Source organism: Myzus persicae, unplaced genomic scaffold (genome assembly GCF_001856785.1).
Source record: "Myzus persicae strain clone G006 unplaced genomic scaffold, MPER_G0061.0, whole genome shotgun sequence".
In the NCBI taxonomy this organism is placed as follows: domain Eukaryota; kingdom Metazoa; phylum Arthropoda; class Insecta; order Hemiptera; family Aphididae; genus Myzus; species Myzus persicae.
Genome location: NW_019103604.1, coordinates 186,312 through 198,536, shown reverse-complemented (window position 1 = coordinate 198,536; position 12,225 = coordinate 186,312). Strand labels below are relative to the sequence as shown.

General features: G+C 29.3%; 1 protein-coding gene across 4 annotated transcripts; it reads left to right on the top strand.

Annotated features, from left to right (window-relative positions):
* Positions 1–3,061: 3,061 nt before the first annotated feature.
* On the top strand, positions 3,062–8,167 carry LOC111034911 (regucalcin-like). Of its 4 annotated transcripts, none has more exons than XM_022316340.1 (7): positions 3,062–3,386; positions 3,830–3,914; positions 6,450–6,637; positions 6,715–6,915; positions 7,159–7,389; positions 7,456–7,568; positions 7,636–8,015. In XM_022316340.1, exons 3-7 carry the CDS (start codon positions 6,454–6,456, stop codon positions 7,882–7,884), a joined length of 978 nt encoding a protein of 325 aa, XP_022172032.1. In that variant the 5' UTR covers positions 3,062–3,386; positions 3,830–3,914; positions 6,450–6,453; the 3' UTR covers positions 7,885–8,015. The 4 variants fall into 4 exon arrangements, with proteins under 4 accessions (XP_022172032.1, XP_022172033.1, XP_022172030.1 ...); XM_022316341.1 differs by having other exon boundaries at positions 3,224–3,335; positions 7,636–8,167; XM_022316338.1 differs by lacking the exons at positions 3,062–3,386; positions 3,830–3,914 and adding exons at positions 6,156–6,242; positions 6,322–6,386 and having other exon boundaries at positions 7,636–8,167.
* The last annotated feature ends 4,058 nt before the right edge of the window (positions 8,168–12,225 follow it).

Here is a 12,225-nt window from a genome sequence, read left to right as displayed (position 1 = left end):
TATTATTGTTTTTTTAAACTAATGTCAACAAAAAAATTTTCGGACATACCTCTTTGTAAATATAATAATGACTAACAAAAACGTAAGTGACTCCCAATTCTTACTGGTTCTATTTTTAGTACAATTTGAACATAATGCCTTTTTTTGTTATTTTCATATCAATTTATATGAATGTCTAATGAGGAAAACTCGTAATTTTTATCATGGGAATCGATAGTGGTTTAAAATATCTATCGTTAGACTCGAAAAACTCAATTTTGACAAATATGGAGTTATCGTTTAATGGCTGATTATGGCACATGTTGTGTACAACAAATTATTTTTAGTATATTTTCTTTTGTAGTTTGAACTAAATTTTAAGAAACGTGAGTATAATGTATTTTACTATTATTGCAACCTACATTTAATATATATGCCAATACTCACGAAATATAAAGGATTTTAACAGTTGGCAATGACTAAAACAAAAATAAAGTATAAAAAACAAATACACTGTATGTTTGTTCAGTGTATATTGAACATACCATACACGCATTACAGATATTGAGCTACCACGAATTTCTCGTATGCAATGAATTTAATTTTTATTGTGTGTACGAATTTGAATTTTGGAACACTGAAATCTATAATAAAATATGGTATATTACTTTAATAGGTGTACAATATTTAAAGCACATTTTTGTAAATTTGTTATAAAATAAAACAACAAATATACACTTAGTCAAAAATCTTCACACAAACTTTAAAGTAGGTTTGTGGCATATCAAAACAAAAAAAAATCGATATTTGCAAACTAGCATAGCTCGTTGGCGGCAATACCGTTCCGGGTTCGGACAGTATTATAGATTGGTTTTTTATGAGTGTATCACTAAAAATATTCATATTTAAATGGGAAGAATAAAATAAACTATTCAGCTTCGAGTGAAATGATTCACAATTATTTGTTGTACAATTAGATATCATCGAAAATTCCATGCAAATATTATACGAGAATATAGAATCTAATGCGATGTATGTTTTTTAAATATAATCTGTGAATAATTTTATATTTTCGTTTGCAGGAAGCTTGGGCGTATAATCTTTAATAAAATAATCGTAAATATGGTTCGGACTAAAAAATGTTTGGCACAACTTTTAGAAGTACCTCAATAATCAATATACATCGTATTTGTTTAACATAGAAGCGTTAAGTCTGACTTTGTTGAAAATCCGATTATATTCCTGTTGTGATCATTAAAAATTAGAAAATTTCGTCTGTATACGTTTTAATTATTATTTTATTAATAACTTCATCTGTTTCAATAACAGTTTTTAGTAAATTAGGGTGGCAAGTTCATCGTATATTTCGTACCTATATTTCTTTTTATAAGAGCCGTATCTGACGTAGTGAATGTATTTACGTTGTCTCCCTAAATTCGGAGCGTAAAAGTTTAAATGGCGTACTTGAAATATCTGCGACAGCTTTGCGTTTAAGACCATTGGTAATTTTTTGTCGGATCAAAGTTTTTTCATCTGCTTTATTGTGTTTACGATCTTGAAAACTATCAAGAACTGAGTTGCAATCATTGATTTTCAAATAGCACTTACATAAACTTAAGGAGCAAGTAAGCCGCTGGATTTCATTATTTAACACTTATTAATAACAACAACCAATCATGTAAGCATTGTAAGCTAATAGAAATATAGTTCATACTTAATATACAATCAAATATGCTTATATTATAACAAATAACAATTATCTTTTACCACGTGATATGATTTTGATAAGAAGCCATTCAGATATAAAGTAAAAAGGTAAAAAAATCACTTAATGTAAACTGTAGCCATAAACGTTATTTGCTGTAAAAAATTATAAGAAGGAAAACGTGCCAGTTTCAGCGTAGTAACTATAATGATGTATTTTTATTTCTGTGCATGTAGATGCAAAACAAAAATTATTAAAAAATAGCCAAGGGACGCAGCTGTCACCATCATCTGTCTCTATAAATAATCCTCTGTTGTATATTTTGGAGGTTGGCGTATACTTTTCGTATTTCAATTGACGTATAATTTTACCAGTAATAAATACTAATAAGGTAGATAAACGTAACTTATCGGAGATATAGATTATAGATATATTACATATATCGTTGAATTTATAACTGTATCTCTTAAGTAGTATAGGTAATGATAAGATCGATAATATTAATCAGTTTTCGATTACGATTATCATTATTTATAAATTATAATAATACATACATACATATGTACTTGGTTATTTGACCTTCGAGTTATCGAGGTATGTTCATTGTACGTGTTATATTTTATCATATAATTTCGAGTTATAAGCTAAAATTCAACTAAAATTACTTCGACTTATCGGGAAATTCGAGTTAGCGAAATTCGAATTATAGAGAAAATTTATCACATATATCATATGTCGGAAGCCAGGGGCCAAGGCATTCCTTCGAGATATCGAAAATTCGACTTATAGAGGTTCGAGTTATCGAGGTTCCACTGCATTAGTATCGGCAGTTAATATTTACGATAATTCTCTTTTATTTTATTCTTTTATAATTTTTGTTTATTCTATTTTTGCGTTATTACAATAGTTTATTTTTTTTACTAGACGCTACGTAGATTCATTAATTTGCTGTTTATGATTATTTATATACTTTCATTATTATTTATTAAAATTAATATTGATATGAAATACTACAAATTTAGATTTGAGTATTTTGTGTTAATGAAAATAATTCAATTGCAGAGCTTAATATTTTAATTTTTTTTACTCTACGTGAGTACATTTATATCATGGTAACTTGTTATGCTCATACGTATAAAATCGTTAAAATATTTATGAAGCTCACTGTACATTTTTTCTCATCACTGATAAATTTGTATACAACCTTTTGACATGGTATTTTAGTATCTATTATAACGTATATCATAACCAGTGTTACCAGTTCACAGTTATGTAGTTTTCTGGATGGTCTTGTAATATCAAATATTCAATTATTCTTATTCAATAAAAATGAATATAATTGGTCATACTGGTCCCTACCACGTACGGGACACCACAGTAAACATTATACATACGCACGAGATACATACACTCCCTTCACTCACAGCCCACAGGGCACATGGAACACATAAACACCTCTGGATAGACGTATCTTAACGTTTCGTTCAATCGATACACACCAATTAGGAAGGGATTACACCAGATCAAATTATACGATGACACGTGATCGGCCCGACAACAGCATTTTTCACAAGAGGAGCCGATGCACAACGTCCACGCCTGTCTACGTCACAATACACTTTTTTTGCTGTTCAAAGGTGTCTCTATCATTGTGCGTATAGCTGTGTTGGCATATATGTATATTGAGATATCTCGGCATTCGGTATACCAATTTGATTAATTGTTTCATATTACTAATTCAAATCGTTTTTTTATTCTTTAAATCTACCTCATCTCCCTATCATACTCATTAATACTATATAATCCTGTGACTATAATCGTAGCATAAAATAACAATATTATAACTTTGGCACGTATATCATTAGACTATCATCAGTATTAAACTTAAATATATTATTTAATTATCACTTGTTTAGAATATAAGTATAATTTAAGACAACTCAGCAACTTAAATTACATTCGGTTGGTAGTCGAGTCTTTCTACGACAACTACGAATGTAGGGATTTTTAAGAGTACACGATAATAGTCACAGTCATAGCCGATAAAGGTTATGAAAGTAAAGTCCAAACGGTTTCTTGAGACTCCAAGAAGGAGCGTTAAGTAGTTAACTTTAAAGATAAATCAAAATACATATATTGTCACAGTGATATCGAGTGTCGAAAACCACCCTCAGAGAACGATAAATAGTTTACACGCGCTACAAACATTACAGAACACGCTGCGAAATAGGTAAGTGAATACACATATTCTATTCTAAACAAAATATAAGTAGTAGAATAATCATATATCCGCTTTAAATATATTATCGAAACAATAATCGTGTCAAAATAACGTACGGTAAGGTTAACACATGTATTCACAGTCATAGCCACTGTCCCTCGTATCGTATTACAGAAACACGTAGTGTTCTATTGAGATACGCAGCCTAAGAGCAGTAGGGGACACTGGACCTCCTTTTTTTTGGAAGGACAAGCGCAGCCACTCTCGGCGACGATATTCGTAAAGGTCATCAACCTATCACATATGCGGTGTTGTCACATTACAATACGAATTTTACAGTAGCTTTCCCATTATAAGATCTCGAACAAATACACCTGCCGCTATACCCCCCTTTCCGCCATCTTTTTATTCTACTACAGTCTTAGTGTTAGAAGAGATGCCGTTGTCTTAGTAATGTAGGTAATATTTATTTTTGTCGCTGTTGTACTCACAGTGATGCTACTTTTTTGTTAATACAAATAAAAAAAGTTAGGTACCTATAACGGATTGAGTTGCACTGTAATTCCAAATACTTCAGTAGCTATACTCAATAATGTGTGGTTGTTTACAATACAAATATCTTTTATATTTTTTTATATGTATTTTTTTTTTTATGGATACGATCGTCCTTGGCTCAATTTTTATCAAATGATTTCAAAGTAGGTACTTATTTTTTCTTTTTGCATTGTATGTGGTGAAACGGATTACAGGTTAGGTTACTATTTTCCGCCACAGTAAGAAGATTAAATGGAATGTCTTCTGTAAAGTTTGTTTATTTCACATTGGTACTTGTATATTGTTAGGTAATACTATATTTTCAATGGTTGGAACGCTTTTAGTTTTTCTATTTACATTGGGGAAACTTCTGTATAGGGCATACAAACAATGGCATTATGTACGATGTAAATAATTCAATACTTTACAATATTTCTTGTAAATAGTTATTTGGTTGAAATATTTCAGAAAATATAAAACACTCAAATACTAAAAATTATAATACTTTTGGCAAAACTAGTAAACGATAATACAATTTATATTATTTATTTTTCAAAAAAAAATATTATTGGTAGACTGTAAAATGTTTAACTAATTATTATTGTGAGTAGTTTGTCGAATGATTCCAATAAAATGTATATTTTGCTGATCAATGGTTACTGGCAGATTGTTGTAATTAGAGTACGAATTTTGAAGCATTACAAAAACTACAGAAAAAGCAATAAAGTACGGCAATAAAGTTTTAATAATCTTTTAAAAAAATGAATAGTTACATCGGTCTGTAAAAATATTTTTACTATTAAAATTATGGGTATGTTACTGTAATTTTTTTTTTTAATAGTTAGTTAAGGTGTAAATTGAATAAACTAATTCGGATAATTTATGAAAATGAATTGATTAATAGTAGCAGTTTACTAAAATTATTTATCTTTGCTGACCAATCAGACAATTCATTATATTGTAAATATATTATTTTGATCAATTAGTTCACTGAAATTGATTAAAGTTCTAAAAAGGAAAAACAATAACAATAAAGACGTATAAAATAGTAAATGAGCCCAAGAGATCAAAATTAAATTATGGAACTACCTGCATTTATTTTTACGTTATATGAATAAAATTTATAGATGAAGACTCATTTTGAACTATTAGAAAGTTATGATAATTTTTGCTATTGATCTAAAATGTTTAAATAAACAGGCAGATACAGAATTCAAAATACAAAAAGCATGCAATTTTGCATGATTTACTTTAAGTTTCACAAAATTATAATCTATAGCTAATAATTATGTACAAAAAAAGTCCAATTTCTCACATAAAGTAGGTACAACTGGTATTTTATTTTTCGATGCGTAATATCGATTATTTATAAATAGTCTAATTTAGGAAGCATTATTTATAACCATTTAATAATATTATCTGTGTTATTATGTCTAGGTAAGGAATTGAAATTAACGGTATAAAAATTTGTTCAGTCTACAGTAACGCTTTTAGAAATCTTCATGGCCATAAATTTATAACTAATTAAACTGTTTAAGATTTATAAACTACGTTTCCTATTCCTATTACAATTATATTTCTTTCACACTTTATTCAACATAATATTATAGATTATAGTTGACAAGGTAACTACGGTATACGTGTCGATAAAAATGTTCAATTTAAACCCGCAACGTTATTATATATATGAATACAATTTGTTGGAATTCGTTCCTTGTGGAAACACATAAGATGCGCGCATTAGCGTCACCATTTTATTTAAATACTCTCCAACAGACCGTTAAACCATTAGCAAACCACAAGGTAATTAATATTTATTATTCCAATGCTGACTGAAGTATGCCACCATATTATAGTAGTCTATAAAATTATAATATTTTAGTTGTACACTTGTGCTTGTGGCTCAGTCACGATGTCGCTTCTCAAGTGTAATGTTGTGCTCCTAAGGTAGGGAACCTTCGCTCGTCGTCTGTACTAACCGGCCAGTTTATATTTTTTTAATTATTTCAGTTTGATGGCCTTGACGTGTGGCGCTGTTAATTATAATGGAGCGTCGATCAGGGAAGTGGCCGACGACGTGATGGTTCACGGAGAAGGGCCATTTTGGGATTCTGAGAACAACGTCTTGTATTTCGTCGATATTTCTCAGCAACGAGTTTACAGATTTTTTGAAAACCGATTGGAACATGTGCAATTAGGTAAGTGTCTATAATATAAAGTTTGTTCATTTTATTGTATCGTATACTTGATTTATTATATATTTCAATCCTATTAGACGCTGATGTGGGTTTTGTGATCCCTGTCCGCGGACAACAAGGTCTGTTTGTCATCGGGCTGGGTACAACGTTGGCTAGTCTCCGGTGGAATCTCAACGAGAACACTAATAAAGTCGTTAAACTGACCACCGTCGACAATAATAAACCGGGCAACCGATGGAATGACGCAAAAGCAGACCCCAACGGGTACTTGTGGGCTGGTAAGTAAATACAATATTTATAATCTGCAGTATATTATTGTACCTATATAAACAAAGATACATTTCAAATGTACCAAACAAAGATTAGTTTAATGTTTTAAATTAAATATTCCATTTGGCATTTTTATTTCCAAATAACCTAAATTCCTAATGCCTAAAAACAATCCTAACCCCACGGAATTATTATGTACCTACGTTGTCATTTTCTAAATGAGAAATAATGTGAAACAAAAACTGTGTCAGGCACCATGGGATTCGAGGACGCCGCTGGCAATATCCCACCGGGACGTGGAACTTTGTACAAGCTAAACGACACAAGTTGTTTTAAAAGTCTTGAACCCGTCTTACCGGGTGTTTCCGTTTCCAACGGGCTTGCGTGGAACGACGGAAGTACAAAGATGTATTATATAGATTCACCGACCAAGCAAATAGCGGTTTTCAACTACAATCCTGTTACGGCATCTATTTGTAATGGTTTAGTTTGCATTCATACTTCTATATAAAACAATGGCTGACAAAACGATTTTAATTTCCCAACAGCCAACCGCAAAACATTCTACGATTTCAAGACGGACAACATTCCGGGTGTCCCGGACGGCATGACGATCGACGCCAACGGTGATCTCTGGATCGCTAATTACAATGGCGCTCAGGTAAATGTTCGATTTGTTTGGTGTTTAAAATGTGTTTTTACTACACAGTTCTAAATAAATTGGTTAGGTGCTGCACGTGAGTGGAACCAGTGGAAAATTGTTGGGCAAGTTAAAGATTCCCGCCGAAAAGGTTTCATCTGTCACTTTTGGCGGACCACAGTTGGACAAACTATACGTAACGACAATAAGTCGTGGAGTGACACCAGAAAAATTCAATGAGTATCCGATGACGGGAAAGGTGTTGGAGGTATCTGGTCTCGGAGTCAGAGGCACAAAGAATAATCGAATACGTGAAAAATGTTTTCGACAGCTGTAAATGTTTAGAATTGTAAGCCAAAAAGTAATTTGCATTTTACTTATACTCAATGTGTCACATATCACGACCTTCTTGTACAAAATACAATTCGTAACGTAGGTTATCTAATAAATGCTTAGTTGTAATTTGATTATTGTCTTTGAAATTTTGACTGTGACTCTTATGGCAATCATGGTTATAGTATAATTTCCAACGTATGCTTGCACTGTAGTCACCGCCTGAATGTATATAATATATGTACATTGTTATACACTTTTACATAAATAAAAACATTATATTCAACTATGTTTTTGATAATTTATATATTTACTCATGGATTTATATTAGTAGTAACTATAATATAACTCTTCCGTAAGAAAAATTAGTACATTGTCGTATTTAAACAATACAATTGTATTTGAGAGAACTTTTGTAGGTAGAGATAAAATATTAATAATCATGGGTTCCTGAAATTCAGAAAAATCATTGGGTGCTCTGTGTGACCCCCCCCCCTTCTCTCTATCAATAAAAATAGTATGTAAAGGTTTTAACCATCCATTATTAATAATAGTGAAATATGGTCTCTTATATTTGCATTACTACCATAGCAATTAAAACGACAGTTTGCTATTGATCATTTAAATAATTGAGTTGGAATAACAATATAAGGGGTTAACAGGTTAATATATTGTACCAAAAAATCCTAAAAACTGTTCAGATACTTACATCTAAATTATCATCGACCATACACAAAAAAATAATGATACTTGCTCTATACGCATGATGGATTGTCTGTTGTTTCATAAATCGATTTATTAAATAAAATACTCTTTTAAAATAATTAAAATAATATATTTTTTTTAAAGAAAATAGTTAGTTATTAAAAATGTTTGATCCAAATTTGAATTCTTATGGATTACCCAACTTTTCAAACAATGGGTGCTCGATCAGTCTACTTAGAGCCTATATGTATGTTTATAATTACTTTGTTTGAAGTTGATACATTTCAAAGTCCGTTTATTTCTTTTTTTTTTAACTAGGTATGGTTGATACAATAATTACTGACATGTTCACAAAAGTATAGAAGTATATTTATTTTAAAGTCAATACTATGTTTACAATATATAAGTGGTCAATATAGATGTACTATAGCCGTATATATATTACAGGTATTTATAGACTATTGAAGTGTTTGTTATGATTCAAGTGTGTATAGAGAAAATGACAAAATGTGTAGGTATATAAAAACCAAAGAATAAAGTATTATATTTTTATAATACACTCAAATAACATGTTATTATTTAAACAACAAATGCTACGTTTATAGCAAACGTTAATACATTTAGGTGGATAATAAATATTCATTAATTTAATTTTTTTTTTTTAATGAATCTTTATCTTCAACAGCAGGGGCCATTAGCTGTATACATTACATTTCACTTATTTTTGATAACTTATATTCGATAACAATAATACAGAGGGGAACTTATAACTATTTGTTTATCTTTCTGCTAATTGCCAAACATATTTCTTCATTTCGATGCTCAAAATTAATGATACTACGTTTTTTTGGTGGCAGTAGGGTTTGATTATTTCATATAGGTTCTCTGGTATGTTATGTTTTTCCCTTTGTTCTTCACTCGATATTTTCTACTATTATTTATAATTCTGAATTGTTTAATTGTATGTTATTTAAACTAATTGTTCATAACTCTCTGTGTATTATAATATAGGATATGATGTTTTTGTTGTATATATTTTACAATACTTGATAATGAATAATGATATCATTAAATAAAATATTCGAGATTAATTGTAGATACATTCACAAAGATTTAGAAATTTTACTCAAAATTATACAAAACTATAACCAATAAATGGACTTTGCATAATGGCATAGAATATCCCCACTGGTAGTCCACCTCGCTGCCTGGAAATAAGTTGGTGCAGAAGAGTCTTCTTATATTCATAAATGTAACTTGTGTAATTAATAATTATGTAAACTAACTTTAGGAACTCCGTCAACAGATGGTTTCCCTCCTCTTGTTTCCACATGCCTTGTGCCCTTATACCTATCACGTACATAACGTATTAACATATTATAATTAATAATATATTTCTGAAAAAAAAGTATTTACATTAACTCAGGATAAACAGAAAAAAGTAATTCTTGATTTTTTTCTAAGACTCATTAGTAATTTTCATTCGCTATAGAAATATTTGTGTTTTTTTGAACAAAATGTTCTTAACAATCAATATTGTATTTGCTTTGAAGAGTACTGAAAATTGATGGTTTTTTTATGAGACTTTCACAAAACATTCGTTTCATTCGTGTACCTATAGTTGACAATGCAAATTTTACTTGGGAATAAGAAATAACGGAGGAATTCGTATACTTTGTAAGAAAGGGCTTATCGAATTCGGTTGTGAATATTTTCTATAAACCAATTGTTGTTGAATATAATAAATATTTTATCTTTTAAGTTGAAAAAGGTAGACAGTCTAAAAACATACACGTACACGTCATGTAAACTTCTAAAAGGAAAATTCGGACATATTATATATTAATACATACGACGTTGTCAAGATTAAGTTTTAAACAAATTTAAAACAGAAATATGTCTCGTGAACGTTTTACAGATATGATGACATTAACATTTTGACGGGTTACAGTCTAATTTCGTTAACTTTAAAAATACGTAACTATTTTACGAGAGCCTCATTCAAACACCAGGGGTCTGGTAATGTATCATTTCTTATAGGTAGTTGTCCAATTGAAGTTAATCCCTCTTAACCATACCATCAGCACTTGTGGCACATTCATAATTTATTTAAAAGTTAAAGATTTCATATTTTGATCCCGTAAATATCTTTAATTTACGAATACATACTAGGTACTTAGTTTAAATTAAATTAAATTTTTATTTTTGTGTTCGGGTGTTATAATATATAGTTATATACAAAGGCAGATATTTTACATCTACAAGCAGGATATTTTTACCTTCCTTTCATTTTCAAAAGTTTTTTTTTTTTAACGAAATGCATATAAAAAATATATTGTTGATTAAGTAATTCTTTATTATTTTAAATTGAATACAATAATGTTACAATACAATTTATAACATTCTTTGTAAGCAATAGAACCACAAAAATAAAGTATAACGTCTTATCGTCGTAATATATAGCTATAATTTTATATAAAAAAGCTGTTTCCAGGTTTCTAGGAAGAAACTTAGTTTCTCTAATAACAAACATTTGATTTGTATGTGACTATTTCAGTGAGTTAGTAACCTAACAGCTAATACTTACAATATAACATAATATAATATATATATTTTTAAGTACCTTAAATTTGCAGTTCCAATCACCTGCTTACTCTGCCTGTAAGATAGGTTACCCGACGCTGGTTACATAGAACGATTAGTTAGGTATACTTGTATGCCTAGTTAGTTATCATTTGGAAAACGTTTTATATATTTTTTTAGGTTTGTCTTCATAGAGCATGTACTATTTTCTCAATTATCCTGGCTTTTCTGGAAATTAAAAAAGAGTTTGATTCCTGTTTTCAAAAACATACCTGCTTTGATAAAATTATTATTCTGATAATATAATATCTACATGATATTTTGCATTCTCATGTACTTATAATATATACGACGTATGTAATATAAACCAGATTTAGAATTTACATATGTTGAACATTGTACTAAAAAAAATTTCATAATTATTAAGGTATATTAAAATGGTAAATTATAGAGTTTTAACTTGAAATAACTTTAAGTTGTCTATATGAAAATATTTAATATTATAAATAATCTAATAATAAACAATAACTCAAATTAAAAAGGCACTTATATCAGGTACTTAATACATAATATAATTTCTGTTCAACAAAGCGTATATAAACAAAATAATAACTAATAAAAGGTCGTAGGTATCAAAAAATGTAAATTATAATGTTATATAATATAATATATTTGATCTCGAAAGATTTTATTAAACTGGTGTCAAAATTAAATAAAGGGAAAAAAATTGTATTTCTTTTCTAATTATTTTACAATATTTTGATTAAATAGTAAGTAAATTTTCGGAAAATGGAATCAAATTTTTTTTAATATGTTTGCACTAATATGCAAAGACGAAACGGGTAAATACCCTTTCATATAGATCCTTCATTTTGATTTATCCATGTTTATACATGGCAGTTAAGTATATTATAGTCAATTAACTCAATTAAGGATTAAGCTATACAATTTTATGGAGGATCTCCGGATCTAACTCATTTGTAATTTTTTTTTTAATTTGTATTTAAAAAATAAAAATAAATGCCACTAAAACCAGATTATTTGAAAATGATTTTCG

Coding starts and splice junctions, on each gene's coding strand:
- LOC111034911 (XM_022316338.1), top strand. CDS start 6,171: ATGCGCGCATTAGCGTCACCATTTTATTTAAATACTCTCCAACAGACC. Junction 6,387..6,449: donor TGTAATGTTGTGCTCCTAAG/GTAGGGAACCTT, acceptor TAATTATTTCAG/TTTGATGGCCTTGACGTGTG. Junction 6,916..7,158: donor CAACGGGTACTTGTGGGCTG/GTAAGTAAATAC, acceptor AAACTGTGTCAG/GCACCATGGGATTCGAGGAC.